Source organism: Carassius gibelio, chromosome A16, assembly GCF_023724105.1.
Source record: "Carassius gibelio isolate Cgi1373 ecotype wild population from Czech Republic chromosome A16, carGib1.2-hapl.c, whole genome shotgun sequence".
NCBI classification, from domain to species: Eukaryota; Metazoa; Chordata; class Actinopteri; order Cypriniformes; family Cyprinidae; genus Carassius; species Carassius gibelio.
In genome coordinates, this window is record NC_068386.1 from 21,145,401 (window position 1) to 21,171,416 (window position 26,016).

At 37.4% G+C, this 26,016-nt stretch overlaps 1 protein-coding gene across 5 annotated transcripts; it reads right to left on the reverse strand.

Annotated features, from left to right (window-relative positions):
* Positions 1-704: 704 nt before the first annotated feature.
* Positions 705-24,993, reverse strand: si:ch73-341k19.1 (zinc finger protein 319). 5 transcript variants are annotated; one of them, XM_052617539.1, is made up of 9 exons: positions 24,821-24,993; positions 23,760-23,928; positions 23,212-23,537; positions 20,211-20,382; positions 19,761-20,050; positions 16,125-16,293; positions 15,678-16,027; positions 2,422-2,590; positions 705-2,131 (listed from the first exon to the last, which is right to left on the reverse strand). In XM_052617539.1, exons 1-9 carry the CDS (start codon positions 24,824-24,826, stop codon positions 1,125-1,127), a joined length of 2,658 nt encoding a protein of 885 aa, XP_052473499.1. In that variant the 5' UTR covers positions 24,827-24,993; the 3' UTR covers positions 705-1,124. The 5 variants fall into 5 exon arrangements, with proteins under 5 accessions (XP_052473499.1, XP_052473501.1, XP_052473500.1 ...); XM_052617541.1 differs by lacking the exons at positions 20,211-20,382; positions 23,212-23,537; XM_052617540.1 differs by lacking the exons at positions 16,125-16,293; positions 19,761-20,050.
* Positions 24,994-26,016: the final 1,023 nt, after the last annotated feature.

Here is a 26,016-nt window from a genome sequence, read left to right on the forward strand (position 1 = left end):
TCAGACCTCATTTAATTTGTTAAAATGGCCATAAATAGCCTTTGGTGTAATCAAACAAACTAGTGTGCCCATAGTTTGCCACATGTTACTGTAACTGGGTTCAGTGGGACTGGGTTTTATGGCCAAATGAGACCAATCAATCAATATATATATATATATATAACAAAACAATAGCAGTGAGTTTGGAATAAACAGAAATATGTAGTGCCTAAACCCCACTAAGCACTCTGGAGGATCTTTAATGCTTGTGCTGCTAATTTTCTAAAACTTGTTAGGATACACAATATCATAAATTCCAATAAATACCATCAGATATTAAATCCACACCTGACTGACCTGTCAAGAAGCTTAAAATGAGCCGTTGTTAGATCTTGGTTAGAAGAGGTTGCTTATGCACATTAAGCCTTTCTTCTCTCATTACACTATAGATATTCTAATGCAATCTGTAATTTTCACTCATTGAAGAGATAATTTATTACACTATATTAAACACCCCATTAAATCACTTAACAAGCATAATTTCATTTCCCGTTTAAGTATTTCTTTTTGAAATAGGATGTTTCTATGCATACTTAAAGGACAGTCTAGAAGCAAGATACATAACTATCAATATGCATCATTTTGTCAGAAAGACAGATCAGGCATTAAAACTCAAATGCTTACATGATGCTGCATTACTGATGGATCCATCTCCCTGTAAAAGCCTGTTTGAAAACCTTGTTTATTCGTAACTGAAGAGAATTCACAGTGGAAAGTACCAAACAACATGTGTCCGACCGAGAAATCCACGTAATGGAAACACATTTTTCCTAACATGATCCTTCAGTAGTTGATGCTATTTTTAGTCCAGTGATCCTGTTTTAGTATTTCCCGTCTATCCTTATCACCTCACGCGTGCACCAGTGATGAAGTATCAGGTGTTGATATGTGTCTTGCTGGACGAGGAAATGAAACAAAATTATTTCAATAAAAGTTTCAATAAAAGCGTTTTTTGGATTACCAAGGAAGTTTTGATTTGAGCTGATGTTATGCTTTTATAGTAAATAACCTCTTATATGTCAAAAGATTACAGTAAATTTCCTTTCTCAACATGTCAACAAGGCTTGATTTTCTTTTGGGCTGAGTTAACCAGTCATGGGCACCCATTTTTCGAAGAATTGCAGGCTGTCCAGATCCTCAGGTTGAGCTGGCTCAATTCCTTCCTCTGTTTCAGGAAGGTTTTGGAAGAGCTGCTGCTTCATTTGATAGAGGCACCACTTTGCAATACTCTGGTGCACGCATGGTTTTCTACCTTTGCTACAAGGGCAATTCCAAGTCTTTATCTGAGCATTGTAATTCACCAAGACTCTGCCCATTTTACTGTAATGTGACACCTTTGGCTCATAAATTGATACATAATACATGTAGTCGGGTCCTCCAATTGTAACAAGGCTAGTAAACGTGGCACCTTTACTTTCAGCCTGATGTTGCAGCTTAAGGCATTGTTTCTTCCTTATGTCCCCAATCCATTTTTGCTCCACCATCTCAGTCAGCACATGCTCTGATAAATCCTCACTCGGTGCAACATCACAGGTGTAGTCTACTGAGTTTAGATGGACACATTGTTCAACCAAAAGTTCACTCTTTTGTGCCATTTCAACACGACTGTTGCAAATATCCATTTCACACATAACCTTGTGGGATGAACCCCAAAATTTCTTTACCACATGGATGAAGGTACAGGGCTCAGAAAATGACTCTGATACAACATATAGTCCATTCTTTTTATCGACACACTGTGCTGGTAGAACTGAGGTTTCGGGATGCAAAACTTCATGATGCTTCCGCTCAATGTGTTTCTTCAAGTTTTTAGAATTAAGATTGAGCCCGCAATGAGGACATTGCACAGAGATTTGCTTTCGTTTTACCATCACTGGGTGAGCTGCTAATTTCAAAGAACAAGGTGCAGGTTGCTGTAAAGAAGGTAGTTGTAGTGGGCGACCTACAGGTTGTGTTTCTGGAGCCATTGGATGAGCACTGCAAAGATGCCTTTTTAGATCACTTTTATTGATGTACGTCTTGGGACACTTGCAGCAGTGAAAATGTTTGGGCCTTTTACCACAGCCAATGTTACAGCTGTACATAACATGATCTAAAAAAAAGAAAAAAAAATTGTTAGTAGAAATTTCCCTGCATAATGACTTTAACTGAAAATAATTATAAATCACTTTCTAAAAAACGTCTCTTTTTTAACATTAGTCAATGTACATCAACATGAATTCTGTAAAAGAAAAATGTTAATCATACATTTTAATATATAGTATACAACTTAATTTAAAAATGTATTTGTATATTTTTAAATTTACATTAATAAAAATGTATGAATACTATAAAAATATTAGTTCATTGTTATTTAATAACATGTTAAGTTCACACACTCACCTCCATATTCAACTGCTCTGACTTTATGCCCAGCTATATGGGTCATTATTTGATGGTACTGTCTTGGCTTACAAACATCAGTTGTGCAGAAAGGGCATGTGAATAGTGTAGCATCTGTATGGCAGCGTTGCGGTCGAGGCTCTTGCCCTCTCTGCTTAACTGTAATGTGCTGAAGAGACAAGAACAATGCCAGTTACCATTAAGAGAAAATGTCTATAAATTTTATTCTAAAATGTATCTCACAAATGTATATTACCATTGCTTCATATTTATACATTTTTCATATTTATGTTCACTCTCACCCTCCCGGCTATCTGCTATGGTTTCATCCTTGCTTCCTTCCCCTAAACTGTGAGCATTTCTTGATGCTAACAGTGCTACTGATACTTTCTGCTCCACTCTTACATCTTGTTTGGATACTGTTTGCCCCTTGTCTTCCAGGCCAGCCCGTACCACCCCCTCTGCCCCTTGGTTATCTGATGTTCTACGCAAACACCGTTCTAAGCTTAGAGCTGCTGAATGGTTGTGGCGCAAATCCAAAAATACTACTGTCCTTAATGTGTATCATTCACTCCTCTCTTCCTTCTCTGCTAATGTCTCGACTGCTAAAAGGACATACTACCATAAAAAAAAAAATATTTGTCTAACTATCGCTATTTTGTCTTCCTCCTCCCTCTACTGCACCAACTCTAATTTTCCACACCACAATCCATCAAGCACAACCAGCAAACATACACTCATTCACATCCTTCTCTTCACTCTGTGAGGCAGAAGTCCCCAAACTCATTCTTCTAATCATCCTACTACTTGTCCACTTTATTCTATTCCATCTCATCTCCTTCAAGCCATTTCCCTTGCAGTTGTACCTGCATTCACTCACATCATTAACATATCCCGCCACACTAGTGTTTTTCTCTCAACATTTAGACAGGCTCGTATTAACTCCACTACTTAAGAAACCCACCACTCAACCAATCTCTTTTAGAGAACTTTGGACCAGTTTCCCTTCTTCATTTCATTCCAAAAACACCTGAACGAGCTGTGTTCAACCAAGTCTCTGCCTTTTTCACACAGGACAACCTCCTCGACAGCAACCAGTCTTGCTTTAGAAGTGGACATTCAACTGAGACTGGCTTGCACTCAATTGTAGAAGCCCTAAGACTGGCAAGAGCGGAATCCAAATCTTCAATACTTATCTTGCTTGATCTGTCCACTGCTTTTGACATGGTTAACCACCAGATCCTCCTGTCAACCCTACTGGCAAAGGGCATCTTAGGAACCTATCAGATAGGACCTTCAAAGTATCTTGGAGAGGTGAGGTGTCCAATTCACAACATCTAACTACTGGGGTGCCTCAGGGCTCAGTTCTTGGACCACTTCTCTTCTCTGTCTACATGGCATCACTAGGTTCTGTCATTCAGAAACATGGCTTTTCGTACCACTGCTATGCTGATGACACTAAACTCTACCGGTTCTGTCTGGTTCTGCAAATTTGCTTTATTCAACATCAAGAAGATCAGTCCCTTTCTTCCAGAACATGCTGCACAACTCCTTGTTCAAGCTCTTGTTCCGTCCAGGCTGGATTATTGCAATGCTCTCTTTGCAGGTCTTTCAGCCATTTCTATCAAACCTTTACAATTAATTCAGAACGCGGCAGCAAGATTAATTATTAATTAGCTGAAAAGAATGCACGTCATACCTCTGTTTATCAGTTTGCACTGGCTGCCAATAGTTGCTCACATAAAATTCAAGGCATTGAATATTGCCTACAAAACCACCACTGGCTCTGCACCCCTTTACCAAAATTCATTACTCCAGAATTATGTGCCCTCTAGAAACTTGGGTTCTGCAAATGAATGTCGCTTGACTGTGCCATCCCAAAGAGGCATAAAGTCAGTTTTAAGGACTTTTTCCTGGTGGAATTACCTGCCCAAATTCCTTAAGCATCTTCAAGAATGGGCTAAAAACTAGGGATGCATTGATCCAATACTCGGGATCAGTATCAGCTCAGATACTGGCTTTTTTTGTGGATCGGGAATTGGTCAGACGACACTAATCCAAATCTGATATTGTGCTTATACTATTGTGTTATTGTTGAGCCCCACGAAAGGCAAAAAAACATTATAAAGCACCAAAATGTTTTTGTGCACATATTTCAAGTTTGGAAGCTGTTCCATAGTTTCATGTAAGATTCTGATTAATATTGAAGTAATTCAATTCAAGTTCACATAAACTCTTCTTTGCGCTGTGGCTGTCTGTTGTCCTCCATTCAGCAATCAAACTGCGTGTTGCATTCGTTTACTACAGTAAAAAGGTTGAAACTCTCTTCAAGAGCGCACAGTAACTGAGGTTTAAAACTGTTCAAAGAAAAGGCTCAATAAACTAACGCATAGATTTAATTCACTACGTATCAATTTATCTTCCCTTTGTACTAGTGACGTCCAGTTTGTGAATGAATCGTTTGATTTAACCTGATCTTCTTAGCTAAACCGGACTGAATTATTTGAACCAGTTCGTATCTCCAGTAAGCATTAATCCACTAATTACTTAAGTTATTTACTTTTTTCACATGGCTGACAATCTCAGAGTCGAAATAAACCAAAATAAACCAATAACCCAGAGTAATTTCTTTACTGAAACAGTACACTGACAGAACTGCTGTGAAGAGAGAACTGAAGATGAACCCAGGCAGAGCAGCATGTGTGTTGTACTAACTTTTCTATGTGGACTTGGAGGGCTGCGCAGCCTGTGCACTGTGACTATGTGCTGTTTCAAGCTCATCATTTTGAGCACAGGATGCGCATAAGCACTCTATGCCGCTCTGTATTGGCGCCTTTAGTATTATAATACTTTTCTTTGCAATCAAAGATTATTAATAATCTTTCTTGTTCTGTCCTATCTACCACATGTTGCTGCCTTTAGTTCTGTGCTATACATTTAAAAGAAACGTCTTATTAGGGCTGTAGTACTCGAGTCCGGACTTGAGACATTTTTCTGTCATCTCGGACTTGTCTCGGACTCGTTGGTGTTTGCACTCGGATTTATCTGGGACTTGGCCATTCGACTCACCAAATGTTCTCATCTCAACCGAGTTCAGCAAAAAAAAAAAAACTCCTTCAAAACAAAACCACATTTGCAATGTCATGACTAAAAACGATTTTAGATTTTAATTTTATTACAGGAAAGGATGTACATGACCAGCGGTGCATTTGCTGTGTTCTGAAAAGTTTAGAAGTTTTTAAATGTATTTACATATTGTTTTAAGCCTACACCTAGATAACGTTTAAAATAATGAAATACTAATGTTAAAAACTTAATGTTGTAAAATATAGGGGTTGCAAGACTACTGATTTCTACTATAATTTTTTTATTTATTCAAGTTACTTGACTACTCATGGCTCATGCTACTGTTAATGAAAACACATTAAATAGTTTTATTTAATCAATAAACACTTATTTATATGCAACAATTACATATGTACATTTTAAAAACTTTATAATTATGACATAAAATTTTCATGTAACAGCCAGTATTTGTATCTGTAAAAATCACAAACGTTTTCGTATCTGCATTCGGATACAACGTCTTACAGTTACTTGATAAGACCATTATCACTTTATCTTTTTTTTTCATAGTAATCACTGAACAAGTATGTTGTGTTAAACTAAAATAATTATTAATTTCTAAAATAATATTTATCATGCAAGCAGAGAGACGTTTAGTGATCATTTGAACACGACTGAAATCAATTCAATGCGCATATTTTCATTATGCAAAACTCATTAAGCGAGTCTTAATGCTTAGTGAATTCATTAAACAAATGTGTCTGTGCCACGCAAACCAGCAAAAGATAAATATCCAAACATGTAGGACAAGTAGAAAATGTATCTGTATCTAAGTTAATTATTAGTCTACTCTTGAGAGAGAACTGTATTGGTTTTTGAGAGACTGAGACGCGCAGCGCGGCTGTTGGATTGGTGAGAGCAGTGCTTATTCCATTAATTCATATCATATCATATGTTAAATTATTGCCTTTTAAATATATACAAATAATATAAAGTGTATGATGTATTATTATAGGTGAAATTACTCTTGCAAAGCTCTGATTTCTGAGAGACGCACGGAGAGTAGGGGTGTAACGGTGTGTACCGAATGCAATATTTTGTATGCGGAACATAGGTACATTTTTGTGTTTCCAAACGAACATATTAAAGGGGGGGGGGGGGGGGTGAAATGCGCGTTTTCACTCAATATCCTGTTAATCTTGAGTACCTATAGAGTAGTACTGCATCCTTCATAACTCCAAAAAGTCTTAAGTTTTATTATATTCATAAGAGAAAGATAGTCTGTACTGATTTTTCCCGGAAAAACATGAGCCGCTGGAGGCGTGACGTGTGGGCGGAGCTAAAGAATCACGAGTGCCAGTAGGCTTTTGTGTTGAGGGCATGTGGAAACTGTGACATTACCGTGAGGGTAGAGTTGGGTCCGAGTCCACCTTTGTCGAGTACGAGTCAAGACCAAGTCCACAAACATCGAGTCCAAGTCCGAGTCCGAGTCCAAAAGGGGTCGAGTTGGACTCAAGTCCGAGTTCTTAAAGGCCGAGTCCGAGTCGAGTCCGCCCGAGTCCATAAAGTAATTAAATTAAAAAAGATTATAAATTGGTATTGTACATTTTTACATTCTATTAATATTTTAACCTTTCAACCCATTAAACCAATGGCAATATAAAAATGTAATAAAAAAATACCACTGTTACATCTAGTCATTGCCATTGAACATTTTTATTTTATGTCAACAGAACTAGTTTCCTATCAAAAAAGGTTTCAAAGGTTTTATTGTATTACAAGTGATGAAAATACAAATGAACCTATTTTATTATTGTATCACACTATATTGTCCTCCAGTTAAAGATGACATTTCAGTTATTTAATGCCTCTCCCCCACATTTGACAGAGGTAAAGTGCAGCCAATGAGGAGATCCTTAATGATGACATTATGAATTTCTTGTTGTCTTGGAGAACTTGCATCATAAAGTTGCATTGCTTGTTTGGTCAGTTCTGGTCTTGCAAATCCTGCAATGCTGAGCTGTGCAGCATCTGTTGGTTGCTGCTGCTGTCTTTGGTAGTCGGTTGCATCGGTTTTCGGATCACCAGTACACTGAACCGAAAACCGTTTCTTTCGGAGGCGTCCGATTTGAGAACCGATGAACTGATGATACTGCGCATGCGTGTAATTTTTCAAGTATTTTGTTAAACATCGGAAAGTGTGATAAAACTATAAATATATATATATATATATATATATATATATATATATATATATATATATATATATATATATATATTAGGGCTGCACGTTCTCAAGTTTTTCATTAACCGTTAACCGAGGCCCTTAGCGGTTAATACTCGGTTAACCATAGTGTGCCATAGTAACCATAACCATAGTAATTTCCGGACATTGGCCGAAAAAAAAGGAATGTCCGACAAAATTTAATCTCTCCGGTCAAATTGTCCTATTAAAACTGCCTAATAATGCCGCCCATTAACACAATCTGAATTTGAGAATAAGCCTAAAATGTATAAGGCAAAAGGTAACAAGCAGACTCCGCAGCCGCCTCGCTAAGGCTATGACTATGTTTGACACGTACAATATTTGAAAATCGATAATTATTTATTTATTTATTTAAATTACATTTAGATCTGAATTTATGTCAACCTATAGACTTTCAAATATCAAAATGTCATGAATTAATATGTATTTTTGTACAAAATGACATATAAACATATTTTCCTATTATACTTTGCCTGGAAATGCTTCCAACAAGGCGTCGGTTCTATTTCTAGCATGCACGCGTCGAGCCGCGCCTGAGCCGGGCGTCTCACGCAGGCAGTCGGCAAGCTCTAACCTGTTAACATGGGAACCGAATTAAAAACAGACACGCCACGCAGCTGAGATGCTTTCGCCACGCATCCAGTGTGTCCTGACCGGCCTAATGATGCCCGGGTGTTGGCTGTTGAGATTACAACAACGAGGTTTTACTTTAAGTATATCTAAGCACTGTATTGCAATACTTGCATTTTGCCCCATCACTCGTATTAGCCCGCTTCATATTAGAAAAATGACTTCTTCTTGTGGACATTACAAATGTCTGGGAGCGCTCTGGCGGTCTCTGGTGGTGCAAAAATGTATTACAACTAAATTCAATGCACGCCATTGACGTCACTTCACCGAGCAAAATGTTTCACTCGGTTACACAATTTTTAACGGTTAATCGGTTAACCGGTTAACCATGGACACCCCTAATATATATATATATATATATATATACATACGTTTTTTTTTTTAAAATAGGGGCTACATGTTTCTAATCTGTATATTGTAGATTATGTATGGGCCAAAGGGGTTTTCAGGGAAGTTGGACAATAATTAAGACTCTAAAGACTCCATGTTTAATATGAATAAGGGATGATTTATGACATATCTGTACTGTATTTATAGTTAATGATGACAGATTCACAAACTGAGTTTGTAGTAAACAGAACATGAACACGAGTAGAGCAGCTGATGATACTGAACTGCAACATGTGCCGGTGTCCTGACATTTTATCCTACCCAGTCAGATTTTCCTACCCGGGTTTTAAGCGATTCTCGTTCTCAAGTCAAGAACCGGTTGTATCAGTTTTCAGATCATCAGTAAACTGAACCGAAAACCGTTTCTTTCGGACGCGTCCGATTCGAGAACCGAGTAGCTGATCATACTGCGCATTCGTGATTCAGCATGAAGCCAACTGACTCACAGCGCGTCTGAACCGAACTGATTCTTTTGGTGATTGATTCTGAACTGATTTTGTGCTAATGTAATGAGTGCGGGTAAACTGAGGGCTTGAATGAAAGGCAATCTGACGAAACGTAAGTTCATTTAATAACAAATACATCGCAGTGGATTATGTATCCGGTGAACTGTTTTTTTTCAACCGGTTTATTGAATCAAACCGTCCGAAAGAACCGGTTCGCGGAAAAAGAATCAAACTTCCCATCACTAATTCACACTGATATCCAGCGAGTGGTGCGTGTGTTTCGTCTGCAAGCTTGAGACTTCTGCCTGCCGGTGTGGTGCAGTAAAATGACAGAAGGGGAGACATTCATTAATTTATCATTTCAATTTTAAGCTGGTTTTATTGTTACACATGACGTGGACTCGACTGTACTCGGAATATTTTCAGAGTCCAAAATGTTCAAGTCCGTGTCAAGTCCGAGTACAAATTCACCCGAGTGCGTGACAAGTCCGAGTTCATTCAAAATTGGACTCGAGTCCGATTCCAAGTTCGAGTACCCCAACTCTACGTGAGGGAAAAACCATCATCCAAAACAAACCATGGCTTACAGTCAGATTCAGCCGTTTATTTATGATCCAGAATCAGATCCCGAGGCTGAAACTGAACGAGAGCAGCAGCAGCAACGACTCGCTCCGAGCGGGGCTCGAACCCCGGTCTCCGGCATGGGAGGGGACGCACTAACAAGGAGGCAGAGATATTTTAAGCAGTTTTACTCACCGCCTGCGGTTCCAACACACGATCGTGACCCTTTTTCGTTGGGATTGCATCATCCTTAAGAAATAAACGATACGTCCGTCGTCAAACTAGGCGTTGTTTGTAAAACAAGCATCTTCGAAATGCAGGGAACAAACAAAAACACTTGCACAACTCAGTTGATGCTCTGTAAAAATAAACTCCATCCACTGGTCCCTTAATGCTGTTTTTTTTGGTAATCTGTGCATGGTTGTCTTGCCCTGGCAACCAAAAACACACTTCTTTTGTGACTTTTCGTGACGCTCTCGCTCTGATCAGTGAATCGCTCTGATCAGTGAAATGTCTGTGCTGCTCATCCTTGCTATACGGGAGCGCGCGCTCTTCCGGCAGAAGTGCCTTAGGACCCATATAAGGAATTTCCGCTCCATCTAACGTCACACAGAGCCATACTCGAAAAAAACTTTCCGAAACTTGTGACAAACCGGAAGTAGTATTTTGGGAACAAAAATACTCCTTCAAACGTACAACTTAATTTTTGAAACTTTGTCCATGTTTAGCATGGGAATCCAACTCTTTAACAGTGTAAAAAACTCAGTATGAATGAAATAGCATTTCACCCCCCCTTTAAGTGGCGGAAGTCTCCGCGTTCAGCGAAAATCCCGCCCTGCAGCTGATTCTAAGGCCGGTGACACACTGACTGCGTGGCGTGAGCGTGCCGTTTCTACTGTGTGTCAGTTGCGCGACACGCATGAATCGTGCATGAAGCAGCTGCTACCGTAGGTGACATAATGGGAGGCCGCCGAGGCACCGACAGACCAGGATCTTGTCTTCTAAAGTTTTCAAAAAGCATCACGCGAGTCTGAACATCACTACAATTAGGAAAAAAACGATTGTAACTCAAACGCAGCTCCCGTCAGCATTTAAACAGACCTTTGCTCTTAATTTCAAATGGTCCAACGCAATAACAAAATCTGAGCAGGTCTAAAAACTAAAACTGTTTATGCTGCAACTTTACACTTTGGAAAAGTTACATATATTTTTTAAATATGAGCAGGCCTTCAAGCTGGGATTGGTAATGCTGCACTGTAATCATAGTAATTTATTAATATTTTTCATTATATTTTATTATATGATATTGGTTTGAGACTGAGAGCATTTTATTTAGTGGAGAACTTTGCAGCAGTATTTTATTTCTTATTCTTTTTGTATTGTATATATATTTTATTAAAAAGTATTTTTTTTTTTAAAAAAGTGTAAACAAATTGTAAAAACAAAAAAGTTTATAGTTATAAACAACCTGCAGTTTAATGTTTGCATTTCTTTCCCTTACTGTACCTACTAAATGAACCGAACCGTGACTTTAAAACCGAGGTACGTACCGAACTATGATTTTTGCGTACCGTTGAACCAACTAATCAAGCTCTTACTAGACCAGTGGTTCCCAACCTTTTTCCTTGGGGCCCCCTCCATGTACATATATATATATATTAGTGCTGGAAAAAAATTAATCGCATCCAAAATAAGTTTGTGTTTGCATAACATGTGTGTACGGTGTATAATTATTTTGTATATAAAAATACATATGCATGTATATATTTAATATTTTTCTTTATTTATATATAAATTATTTATATTTATATATAATATAAATAATGTATAAATGTATATACATGCAAAAACAATTAACACATGCATATGCGTGTATTTATATAAAAAATAATTATACACAGTTCACACACTTATATTATGCAAACACAAACCTTTATTTTGGATGCAATACATTTTTTTCCCAGCACTAATATATATATATATATATAGGGGTGTAACGGTTCACAAAATTCACGGTTCGGTTCGATACACTTGTGTCAGGGTACGGTTCGGTACGTTTTTGATACAGCAAAAAGAAAGAAATGCCAGAGAAATTTCCTTGATTTCTTTTTTTTTTTATATTAAAACTAACATAATAAAGTGTGAATTTTTTTACTTATAGTAATTCTGGAGCTATAATTGATTATTCATATAAGCATATAAAACCAAACAGCTTCATGGAAAAAATGAAATATTGTAGTAGTTATAAACCAAGGTTTATTTTATTTCAGATTAACATTTGAGGGCAGCAATTGTATTCATATTGTCAAAATAAAACCAATGTAATGTTACTTGAAGGCATTATAGCCTACTATTCCTGTCAAACTTTTATGGTTGTAGTTAGTGTTACTACTGTAAATCCATGGTGAATGTTGCAGATCTGGACACTGAATAGTTCATTCACGGCACAATGTTTCTTCCTGGTTTCCACGCGCTGTTTGATCCGTTGAATAATGGAGAAATGTGAATGTTTCTCTCTAGATCTTATTACTTCTGTGGCAAATTCAAATGCTTTCTTTACTGGATCTCTTATTAGCGCTGTGTAGTAACAGCGTCTCATGATCAGATCACGATCGACTCGCGCTGCTGGTCCAAACTGATAAACGGTCCGTCAACCACACAATAACGAGCAGTTTCGTTCCGCTTGCATTATGTTTGCCATGTGATGTTGGGCACTGTGTTCGCGTCGGCGTCTCTTACATTATGAGCGCGCTTGCCACTCGCAACGCGCCTACATTTGAAATAACGAAATTGTAATTGAAATTGGCATTGTTAGCATATGATTTTTTTTAAACTTTGAAAAAATATTTTTATATAAAATTATTAGTAGAACATTTTATGCATCTTTATTCACCTCAAAGCATATCCGCTCCCGCGCCCCCCCTTGTGAACTCTGGGGGCGCGGACCCCAGGTTGGGAACCAATGTACTAGACACTAGAAACTTCCAGATAGATGTGTTAAGGCCAGTTGGAGCTAAACTCTGCAGGTCATTGGCCCTCCAGTCTAGTTTGGAGACCCCTGTCTTACTGAGTTGTTACTTTGTACATGGTTTTGATCATTACAAATAATAATGTAAAATCATTTTCTAAGAATAGGACAGTAGTTTTCAACCTTTTGCGGTGGTATTGCAGGTGGGCCGCCAATTACTATTAAAATAAATAATAATATTGTTAATATATGTAAAAATGTCTAAGTCATAACATAGTAACAATTTCATAAATATAATTAAATAACAAAAAATAAATAATAAACCGTAATTACACTTCGACTATTCGAGCTCGCTGATTGGTTTAAGAATAAACCACCAATTTATATTTTTGCTGCATATGCTACAGAACAACAAATTCAAACATGCATAAATGGCTGTCTGCTGACTGCCTACCCGCTGCCGAGCTCTGGCTGGATCTGGTTTTCCCATTTTGCTGAGCGGTGCCAGCCCGAGTTATTTTCTGTTCATTGCAAGTTCATTCTAGGGCTTTGCGAATAATAGAAATTGTCATAAATCACGATTTGAGCATGCCCAATTTCTAAATCGCTTTATAGCACAATTTTCCACAGTCCTGACCTCCCGCAGTATGCTATCCAATCCAATAAGAATCCAATGAATCTAGTGCAAGAACAGAACAGACTGGGCATATGCCTAACTCCAGGTTCACACACTGTCTGTGATGCACCTTTTTTCCGAACCCATGTTAACAATCAGAGCGTTCACACTTAACGCGGTAAAAGGCTAGAAATAAAAACGTGCGGAAATTAATATCTAGCACATGAGCGCAGAGAGAGTTGTGAGTGCACAGGACGCAATTTAAGTGAGAGGAGACACGTTTTCAGTGCGCACACTCTCTCTGGGCAAGAGCAGCGTGTATCTGAGCAAGAACTTCTGGTTTTGTGACACAGCAAAGGAAGTCTGCGTGCGAACGGAGAGATTCGTGTTCGCACATTATTTTAATGTGCTTTCGCGTTACATTTATGCACTCTCGCTCGAAGTGACTTTGTGCTTTTTTGGGATGGCACAATCAAGCATTGTTCACTTGCAGAACGCAAGCTTCTAGAGGGCACATAAGTCAGAAGTAATGAATTTAGGTAAAGGGGTGCAGAGCCAGTGGTGGTTTTGTATGCGAACATCAATGACTTGAATTTTATGCGAGCAGCTATTGGTAGCCAGTGCAAACTGGTAAACATAGGTATGAGGTGTATTCTTTTCGGCTCATTAAAAATTAATCTGGCTGCCAGTTGATTAATTGTAAAGGTTTGATAGAGCTGGCTGAAAGACCTGTCAAGAGAGCTTTGTAATAGTCCTGCCTGGACAGAACAAGAGCTTGAACAAGGAGTTGTGCAGCATGTTCCGAAAGAAAGGGCTTGATCTTCTTGATGTTGAATAAAGCAAATCTGCAGGACCGGACAGTTTTAGCAATGTGGTCTGAGAAAGTCAGCTGATAATCAATCATAACTCTAAGGTTTCTGCCTGTTTTTGAAGGAGTTATGGTTGATGTGCCCAAATTGATGGTGAAATTGTCATGAAACGATGGGTTTGCTGGAATCACAAGCAGTTCTGTCTTGGCAAGGTTGAGTTGAAGGTGATGGTCCTAGAAATGTCTGTTAGACAAGCTAAATGAGTGGTACGAAAAGCCATGTTTCTGAATGACAGAACCTAGTGATGCCATGTAGACAGAGAAGAGAAGTGGTCCAAGTTCTGAGCCCTAAGGCAGTAGTTAGATGTTGCAACCTGGGCATCTAACCTCTACAAGATACTTTGAAGGACCTATCTGATAGTATATACTTCTGTTTGCATGAATGTATTTTACAACAATAAAAATAGCAATATGTAACATTTTACCAGATTTTAGACTTTCACTTCACTTTTATTTGTAAAAAAATAAAAATTAATAATTTCACCACATTTAATAAAATTATTGTACACCCATGATTTGTCTAGAATCTAGAGTATCTTTTGCTGCTGAATTATCCACTAACCTAGTTTATAATAGTATTTTTGACAGATTATGATTATATATTTTTTTTAATTTGTTATTTTTCATTAAAATTAAGTGTATATGTAGTAGTTTGTCATCAATGATCAGGTCAACACAGAGAAGTATAGAAATTCTACATTGATGTAAAAAAAACTGTGCTGGTATCGGATTGGAACGGTATCCGCAGATTGGTTCTGAAAAAATGGTATCATGGCATCCCTACTAAAAACACATCTCTTCCATCTTTATTTAATCCTATAACTTTAACAGTCATTATACTAATTCTATTACTAAAAACATAAGCAAAAAAAAAAAAAGACCCCTAACACTTACTCACTCTATTCTTGTTTTCTATTTATTTATTTATTTAAAATCCCATGCTATGTGTACTGCATTAAGCTAACTGAAACTTGTTATAGCACTTACATATCATTGCTCTTTTATTGATTGTGATTGCTTCCATTGTCCTCATTTCTAAGTCGCTTTGGATAAAAGCATCTGCTAAATGACTAAATGTAAATGTTAATTTATACTAGATTAATTCAACTAATTAATTGATTATTTGTCACAATCCTCACAAGAACGGAGGAAAAGAAGATCTAATAGCAGTAAGTTTTAATTAAGGGAAAACTGTACATCAAATCAGTCCATGCAGGGGTCAAAACCAAGGTGGCAATTAAACATAAAACAGGTACAAAATAAACGGGCAAATACAGAACTCAGGAGTGGTGGGAAAATACAAGGACTCCGTAACACATACTAAAACAGGAAAGGGTATAAATACACAGGGAAATGACAATGCTAATGGGAAATTGGCTGAGTGCAATGATTAATGACCAGGGACAGCTGAGTGCAATGATTATATTTTTAGAAATCAGACTCACCCTTCGTGGGCACTGAACAGAGATTTGCTTTCTCTCAATCGCTGGAAAAGATGCTAATTCTTGTGAATGAGATGTTGCTTGCTGCAAATCAAGTTCTTGTGGTTGAGATGCTGGTTGTAGCTGTGAAGGAGGTTCTGGTGTTGGATGAGGTGCTGGTTGTTGGTGTGAAGGAGTTTCTTGTAATGGGTGACTTACAGGCTGTGGTTTTGGAGTGCAAGTAGCTATTGGATGAGCACTGGAAAGATGCTGTTTTAGGTCACCTTTATTGAAGTAAGTCTTGGGACACTGGCAGCAGTGAAAATGTTTGGTCTTTTTGCCACAGCAAATACTACAGCTGTACATAACATGATCTAAAACAGAGGTTTCAGCACATTTGTATAAGCACAACATTTTTTGTTACTATTAGTTAGTGTAACTCTTCCCACAATATTATGATGTATTACTCACCTCCATATTCAACCGCTCTCAGTTTATGCCCAGCTATATGGGTCATTATTTGATGGTACTGTCTTGGCTTACAAACATCAGTTGTGCAGAAAGGGCATGTGAATAATGTAGCATCTGTATGGCAGCGTCGCGGTCGAGGCTCTTGCCCTCTCTGCTTAACTGTAATGTGCTGAAGAGACAAGAAAAATGTCAGTTACCATTAAGAAAAATTGTCTATAAATTTGACCTACTGTATTTTCCGGACTATAAGTCGCACTGTTATCATAGTTTGGCTGGTCCTGCGACTTATAGTCAGGTGCGACTTATTTATCAAAATTAATTTGACATGACCCAAGAGAAATGAACCAAGTGAAAACATTACCATCTACAGCCCCCAGAGGGCACTCTATGCTGCCAGGGATGCTGCTCAGTGCTCCTGTGGCCTACACTGAAAACGTAGAGCGCCCTCTCACAGTAATGTTTTCTCTTGGTTCTAAATAAATGCACCTTATAGTCCAGTGTAGTGTTGTCAAAAGACCCTGTACTTCGGTACCAAGTCGGTACTAAAATAATTTATGTGACGGTACCAGGTTTCTTTCAAACCCGGTTCAGCGCTATGATTGGCGCTATGATATGGCGCAGCGCGAAGCAGAAAACGAGGACGGAATCTGAAAATCCAGTCATGATTCCATGTTCCAGTTCCATGTTTTAATTTTAATAGCAAATCCCCTTTATTTACCAAAAATAAAATGTGTTTAAATTTCATAAATTAAAAGACAAATTAAATTTGGGTGAAACTTGTTTACTGTTTTTCATAATTATATAACTTGTAGAAAAACTTTAAACACAATTGTAAATAAGTATAAAGAATGGCATTGGTTTTATTTTTAGTGCTAAAAAGTTTTTTTTCTTCTTTTAATTAGCATATTTTTGTGTTTTGCTTTGGTACCAAAATTGGTACCGAGAACCATGGATTTTCACTGGTATCGGTACCGAATACTGAAATTTTGTTACCGCAACAACACTAGTCCAGTGCAATTTATTTATGTCTTTTTCCTCATCATGATGTTTTTTGGACTGACTTTTACTCAGGTGCGACTGATACTCCGAAAAATACAGTATATCACCATTGGTTTCATAGCTAAAGCGGCAGCTAGCGAGATACACTAAATAGTTAGCTAATGTTAACCTATAATACTTAATGCTAGATAGTCAATCAGCTCAATGCATTTCAATTTTTAGAAATCAGATGAAGTCTGTGTGATTAAATGATGCCTAATATTAGCCAAGGGCTAAAAATTCTCAGATTTAAGGCTAAGTATAAGTTTAGCACATATCTTTTCACTTGCCGAAAACACTGAGTGCCTTAGTGTTTCATTCTGTTGCCTTGTCCATATACCCACACTTGCAGTCTTTGCACTGGACTACTTATTTGATGTATTTCCCGTATTTGGCCCAAGTGAAGAAGAAGACCCCAAGTGTGTGTATAACTTTTCATTACCTGCTGGGACACACAGTTTTGCAAAAACGCAAGTGTTCAAAGGGGTATTTTTAAAGGGGTCATATGATAAGATTTCAATTTTTCCTTTCTATTTGGGGTGTTCCAAGCTCTTGGTGCATAAATATCTGTAAAGAATAAAGTCTCGAGATTCGAATACAAAGAGATATTCTTTATCAAAGTTAAGACTCTGCCATGGCCCCCTAAAACTAGGGGTGCTCCGATCACGATCGGCCGATCGTTTTGCGCATCTTGTCAGTAAAGCCGGTTTTCTAATCAGCGGTTAATTCCATCAGGTGCGTGATTTCACATAGAGCAGCTGTTACTACACAGAGCCGTTGTTAATAGAGAAGATGCGCAAATCCACTTCATTTTCAGCGTTTTTTGGCGCATCTTCTCAGTTAACAACGGCTCTGTGTAGTAACAGCTGCTCTATGTGAAATCACGCACCTGATGGAATTAACCGCTGATTAGAAAACCGGCTTTACTGACGAGATGCGCATTAACGATCGGCCGATCGTGATCGGAGCACCCCTACCTAAAACGGCTCATTCAAACATGCCCCACATGTCTACATCACTATGTGGAAATATTTGCATAATGCTGCCCAAATGTTCACACAAAGAAAGGCGGCGTGGTTTCAGTAACCGCAGTTAGTGTTGAAGCAGCCATGTGAGGGAGATACTGTGTTTATCTAGGAGAAAGAAAAATACCTTTATTTGGCCTTTCGAAAGTAGATGAACAGAACATCAATGCATTTTAAGGACGATGGTTTGGTGAACCAGGAGAGGAGGTAACTCTGACTTTACTACGACAATCTGGCGCTTCTGAATCAGCTAAGTATTTTTTGTTATTAGTTCAATTATTTTGAATTGAATGTAGAAATGCAAATTTTTCGCGTTGTGTGTGTGAGAGAGAGGTAGAGAGAGAGGGTAACACAGTGGAGTCAGCTGTCTTAACCATCTGTGGCTTGTGCACTGCAAACCCATACAGGCTTCATCACTGTCTCTGTCACCCGACTCTGTTTCCCTTTCGGGCTATCACAAAAATCAAAAATTGGACAAGACCTGGTTGAGCTGCACTAGAGAAGGTAACAAGTGTTCGAGTGTTATCACTATGTCAGAGACACGCTAGCTTTCCCAAGGCAGATGAACTAAGAGGGGCCACAATTATCTCATTCAATTTTATTTGGTTTTGACAGTATTTACACTGAAGCTCGCAACAGATGGCTATGGTGAGGGTGTGACATTTCTCGACCAGGCGTCGAGTAGAGCCAATCACAACACACACTGGCCCAGCTAACCAATCACAGCACATTTCATATTTCAGAAAGCGCGCCTTCATTTGATAAAGGAACTATTTGAGCTGTTCAGACAGGGAGAGAGGTGTTGTAATAATGTAAAATATGTGAAAATGATGTGTATTTTGAACAACCTAATATGATAGCCTGTTCTAGTACACCCCCAAAACAAAATCAAGACTTTGTAAAAGAGCATAATAGGACCCTTTTAAAACCTGATACAGTCTTGCACACTTCCTGTTGCGCACGCGCTAAGTGGCAAAGATCACAAGTGTGTGTTTTTGGATGAGGCATCTGTGAAGTGATGTGTGCTATTTCTCAGTTCATCTGAATGGATACACAATGCAGTGCACCTGATGTACCGTAAACTCTAGTGTGAAGGCACACAACACTGTTTTGATTTCAGCAAATCAATTCGATTGAACACACAACCTGATAAATATTCATGAATCCAACAGCTTGTTAATACTTATTGCATTTTATATTGTTCTTATTAGTAGAATTCAAAGTATTTTTATTATTAATTTATCAGTATTATTGTTAGTTTTTCCTATTTTTCTTTTCTTTTCTTTTTTTTTTTACAGAAACCAAATGACCAAAAAGCAGCACCACCAGTCCTAAGTTCAGTTAAAATTACTAATATGCATTCATGCATGGTTTTAATTATTATTACTAAAGTTCTATCATTAAATACAATACAAATACAATGCTTGATGTTAAGAATGTAGTACTTTCAGACATTTAGAGTGCTGTTCCATTTTACAAAGATTAGTATATCAGTCTGGCGAGTAAACAAAAAAATGTATTAGCCAATGGTGATTCAATTGCCAAGGTGTCCATAGAGGGTTGTCAGACTCACCCTAGGATGAGATGTTGCTTGCTGCAAATCAAGTTCTTGTGGTTGAGATGCTGGTTGTAGCTGTGAAGGAGGTTCTGGTGTTGGATGAGGTGCTGGTTGTTGGTGTGAAGGAGTTTCTTGTAATGGGTGACTTACAGGCTGTGGTATTGGAGTGCAAGTAGCTATTGGATGAGCACTGGAAAGATGCTGTTTTAGGTCACCTTTATTGACGTAAGTCTTGGGACACTGGCAGCAGTGAAAATGTTTGGTCTTTTTGCCACAGCAAACACTACAGCTGTACATAACATGATCTAAAACAGAGATTTGAACACATTTGTATAAGCACAACATTGGTTTTTATTTTTATATTTTTTTGACTGTTAGTTAATTTTTTTTTTTGTTATGTTTGTTAACTCTTCCCACAATATTATGATGCATTACTAAAAGAAACTTTCAAGCTCACACACTCACCTCCATATTCAACTGCTCTCAGTTTATGCCCAGCTATATGGGTCATTATTTGATGGTACTGTCTTGGCTTACAAACATCAGTTGTGCAGAAAGGGCATGTGAATAGTGTAGCATCTGTATGGCAGCGTCGTGGTCGAGGCTGTTGCCCTCTCTGCTTAACTGTAATGTGCAACTGTAAGAGACAAGAAAATGTCAGTTACTCACAAGAGAAAATGTCAAACTAAATGTTTTTTCCTAATGTATATTACCCTTTCTTCATATTTTTACTAGAAAACAATCAGTTTCATTTACATTTTTTATGGTTCTTCTGTAATTCTATGGTGCTAATTATTGTATTTTTAACATAAAATCAATACTTTGGTAAATATCATTAATTCTAAAACTTTGGTTTAGTAAAGATACGTTTTTGTACTAATTCTACAAGTTTTTTAATAAAGCAATAAGCCCCAAGAAGCCTTTCTTTGTGTTAACATTCGGGCGATATTAAGCAAATATTTCCACATAGTGATGTAGACATGTGGGGCGTGTTTGAACGAGCCATTTTAGGGGGGCGTGCAGAGTCTTAACTTAGATAAAGAATGATATGATCAGATATATCGCCCCGCCCTAATTGATTCACTAAACAGCCAGCTAAAATGAACTAATAATACTTAATGCTAGTCTATCCTTTTTATAATTAAGTGGGCATCTAGCAAGCAAATTCACACAATTTAGTCAAAACAATAAGCAATCCCTTTACGCTCATCTGTGGGTGCTTTGTCTTCACTTTTTCAAATCACTTTCTGTCATAATGACAGATGAAAAGAGAAAGGTGTCAGCAACAGTAAACTTGATTTAAACAATTCAGTCAAATTGTTTGCAAACACCCAATGATTGTGAAACACCCTGTTTTGGTTTGCATATTTGTTTGGCCACTTTTGAGACATACAGGTGCTGCTGATCATATAATTCGAATATCATGAAAAAGTTGATTTCACTAATTCCATTCAAAAAGTGAAACTTGTATATTATTTTCATTCATTACACATAGACGGATATATTTCAAATGTTTATTTCTTTTAATTTTGATGATTATAACTGACAACTAAGTGAAATCCCAAATTCAGTATCTCAGAAAATTAGAATAGTCCTTAAGACCAATACAAAGAAAGGATTTTTAGAAATCTTGGACACCTGAAAAGTATGAACATGAAAAGTATGAGCATGTACAGCACTCAATACATAGTTGGGGCTCCTTTTGCCTGAATGACTGCAGCAATGCGGCGTGGCATGGAGTCAATCAGTCTGTGGCACTGCCCAGGTGTTATGAGAGCCCAGGTTAATCTGATAGTGGCCTTTAGCTCATCTGCATTCTTGGGTTTGGCATATTGCATCTTCCTCTTCTCAATACCCCATAGATTTTTTATGGGGTTAATGTCATGTGAGTTTGCTGGCCAATTAAGAACAGGGATACCATGGTCCTAAAACCAGGTACTGGTAGCTTTGACCTTGAACCTCAGAAAACACAGTGGACAAACACCAGCAGATGACATGGCGACCCAAACCATCACTGACTGTGGAAACTTTACACTGGAACTCAAGCAACATGGATTGTGTGCCTCTCCTCTCTTCCTCCAGACTCTGGGATCCTGATTTCCAAAGGAAATGCAAAATCTACTTTCATCAGAATACATAACTTTGGACCACTCAGCAGCTGTCCATTCCTTTTTAAAGCAAGACACTTCTGACGCTGTCTGTTGTTCAAGAGTGGCTTGACACAAGGAATGAGACACCTGAAACCCATGTCTTGCATACGTCTGTGCATAGTGGTTCTTGAAGCACTGACTCCAGTTGCAGTCCACTCTTTGTGAATCTCCCCCACATTTTTGAATGGGTTTTGTTTCACAATCCTCTCCAGGGTGCGGTTATCCCTATTGCTTGTAAACTTTTTTCTACTACATCTTTTCCTTCCCTTCGCCTCTCTATTAATGTGCTTGGACACAGAGCTCTGTGGACAGCCAGCCTATTTTGCAATGAACTTTTGTATCTTGCCCTCCTTGCGAAAGGTGTCAATGGTCGTCTTTTGGACAACTGTCAAGTCGGCAGTCTTCCTCATGATTGTGTAGCCAACTAAACTGAGAGACCATTTAAAGGCCTTTGCAGGTGTTTTGAGTTAATTAGCTGATTAGAGTGTGGCACCAGGTGTCTTTAATATTGAACCTTTTCACAATATTCTAATTTTCTGAGATATTGAATTTGCGATTTTCCTTAGTTTTCAGTTATAATCATCAAAATTAAAAGAAATGTAAAATAGAATTTTAAATAGATCAGTCTGTGTCTAATGAATGAATATAATATACACGTTTCACTTTTTGAATGGAATCATTTAAATAAACTTTTTGAGGATATTCTAACTATATGCCCAGCACCTGTACAGTACTTTGCAAAAGTCTGAGGCATGTTACTTAAAGTTATTTATATATTTTTCTTTAGTGCGCCAGTTGAAAATATCACTTTGCATTTCTAATCATTCATAGCACCATTAACTGTAATAAACCGAGATGTTATTTAGTTAATATAAATTATCTGATAAATTACATTCCATTTATGACTACATTTGAGAACATCCTTAAATTAAAGCACCTTTGCACAAGTGATTAAACGTTTTCACCATACTGTAGCTTCACAGTTAGAATTCACCTGACCAAGCATCTTGGAGATGTTCTCACAGTTTTTATGGATTTAGTTATCTCATCCTTTTGTCTCTTCATGAAATCACAGACCAGCTCAATGATGGTGAGATCAAATCTCTGTGTATGCTGAAAGGAATGTCTGGAAGTGTTCCCTATTATCATACTTATACCAAAAGATATACAATTATTTTTGGTGAAAATTTTAACATACATTTGATCAGTTTATCCTATTGTTTTTATCAACCCACTGTGCTTGTTAATGACATGTTGCTTGGCTTCATGATTTATCCACTCAATGTATTTCTAATTTTTTGGGAATTCAGACTCACCCTACTAGGACTCTGCATAGAGATCAGCTTTCTCTCAATCGCTGGAGGTGCTGTTTGCTGCAAATCAAGTTCTTGTGGTTGAGATGCTGGTTGTAGCTGTGAAGGAGGTTCTGGTGTTGGATGAGGTGCTGGTTGTTGGTGTGAAGGAGATTCTTGTAATGGGTAACTTACAGGTTCTTGTTTTGGAGTGCAAGTAGCTATTGGATGAGCACTGGAAAGATGCTGTTTAAGGTCACCTTTATTGACGTAAGTCTTGGGACACTGGCAGCAGTGAAAATGTTTGGTGTCTTTGCCACAGCAAATACTACAGCTGTACATAACATGATCTAAAACAGAGGTTTGAGCACATTTGTCTTAGCACAATATTGACCAGGCATAATGGATAATGTAAAAACATTTTCACACTTGTGTTAGTTAACTATTGCTACCTTATTATAAAGAAACTATGCTCACACACTCCCCTCCACATACAAAAAAAAATACTTTTTCATTATTAGTTTATAACACGTTAAGTACTAACAAAAAAACTTTCAAGCTCACACACTCACCTCCATATTCAACTGCTCTCAGTTTATGCCCAGCTATATGGGTCATTATTTGATGGTACTGTCTTGGCTTACAAACATCAGTTGTGCAGAAAGGGCATGTGAATAGTGTAGCATCTGTATGGCAGCGTCGTGGTCGAGGCTGTTGCCCTCTCTGCTTAACTGTAATGTGCTGAAGAGACAAGAAAAATGTCAGTTAGTAAGTGCTAGTTAAGGAAAATAACTGTTAATTTTGTTCCACCAGTATCAGCCTAACGGATATATTTATGTCAAAATGTAACAACACACTTTTTCTGACCTGTACTTATATAAAATATTATTTTAACATAAAAAACATAAAAACAAGTGATCATAATACATTTTACATGTTTTTTATTATATTTTTAATTATTTAACACTTATTGCTGACAAAACCTAGTGTTTTGAAGGATATTGGCCAAGATAAAACTTAAAATTACAATTATTTTGTATTTTTGGGCTGCACCTTGATCCTCAATTAAAATCTTTTATCTCATGATTCTTGTTCAAAATTTCCTTGACAATAATTTTTGGTTAATTAATTTTTATATTATTTTTTCTGTAAATCTTGTTAAAAATTATGATAATAATTTTTTTCCCTCAGAAAACAATAATAGTAATTATAATAATTATTATTCTAAGTAAACAGGACACATTATTGTGTGAGAAAAAAAAAAAAAAGCTTTATTGAACTTTTATTGTTTGATGGTTGAAAACTGCGTTTCATCTTTGACCCACATATGTGATCCTGGACCATAGAACCAGTCATAAATTTTATATAAATCTTATCTAACCGGACTCATATGCTCACGTTATAGTTTTAAAGACGTTACCCTCAAGTTAGCGCCGCTTTGAAAGGTCACGTCAACGTTAGAGAGCTTCGCTGGTTCCACACATCAGCTAAATTAACGTTATAAGGACAAATATGTAACGGTTCTGTGCACTAAATAGGTTGCTAACGCCGAACCTAAACAGATATTTAGTAAGAAATGAGGCAGCTAACAAAGTAACACCACTTAGCCAAAAAGTAAAAACAGTCTCCTCACAATCATTGGCAGGCTTTCTTTTTCCCTGCGTCTCCTCTGACGGATGTTAGATTCGTTAACGAAACGGTGGTTTAAAATGATTTTTTTTCAAGGGATTGAAATGCTCGCATTAACTGAGAACACTTTTGAAGCCAAAGCCGCGTTCCGCTTCAACTTTCTTCTTCTTCTTCTTCTCTGACGTTTTATGGCGGTTAGCAAACCAGCTTTAGGTGTATTTACCGCCACCTACGAGGATGGAGTGTGGAGCATTGACGGTAATGAAAACTAATTCACGAAAAAAAAAGAATAAAAAATTTAAAAATTTAATTAAACCTTTTTTCTTTTTTTTAATTCTTTAAATCCTGTTTATTATCTCTGTCTCTTTGAAATACTTATTTAATCTGTGAAACATTTCTATATCCACATCTTATTTAACAATTTCTGAAGTGAGATCTGATTTATTGTGCTTCTGTAAGTTGTAATCTTTCGCTGTCATATCCTTTACAATTTATTAAAATATGTTCAACTGTTTCAGGAAGAACACATTTAACACAAAGTCCAGACTCATGTTTACCTATTATAAATAAATATTGATTAAGTGCAGTGTATCCAGTTCTAAGGCGAGATATTATCATAGACAGTAGGATATTATGGATATTATGCTTTCAACTTTCTTCTTCTTCTTCTTCTTCTTCTTCTTCTTCTTCTTCTCTTATTTAATGGCGGACTGCAACCAACGTTAAGGTGCATACCGCCACCTACTGTACTGGAGTACGTACAATCATGTCATTTTACAATTTTAGATTCTATTCCACAACCCTGAGTCTTTACAAAATGTAAATAGTGCCTTCCTGGTGCTTCTTATATCCTCTCCCTCTCCTTCTAGTCCAAGTATCCCTACCAGATTCCACTCCCGCCCTGTCTCCTGAACCTTATCTTTAAACACCCGTCTTTCCACCTCATTCAATGTACAGTATATTACATAGCCTATTCAACATTTTCTTTAGCCCCACAGTTTTCACAGTTCTCACTATTCCTTTTCCCCATTAGAAATAATGTGCCATTCAATCCTGTGTGATCCACTCTCAATCTTGTCATGACAATTTCCTCTCTCCTGGTCTTTTTCCATGTAATTCTTCATTCTGACAGTTTTTATTTATTTTTTTTTTTTTTTTAGTTTTTTTTTTTTTTTTATCATATCTCCTACCTTTCCTCTC

Bases quoted from the DNA above. Each gene is read 5' to 3' on its own strand.
- si:ch73-341k19.1 (XM_052617539.1), bottom strand. The intron at 16,294-19,760 runs GTGAGTCTGACA...TTGTCTCTTCAG, and splicing joins AAGCAACATCTCATCCTAGG to CACATTACAGTTAAGCAGAG. The intron at 2,132-2,421 runs GTGAGTGTGTGA...TCTTTTTTTTAG, and splicing joins CAGAGCAGTTGAATATGGAG to ATCATGTTATGTACAGCTGT.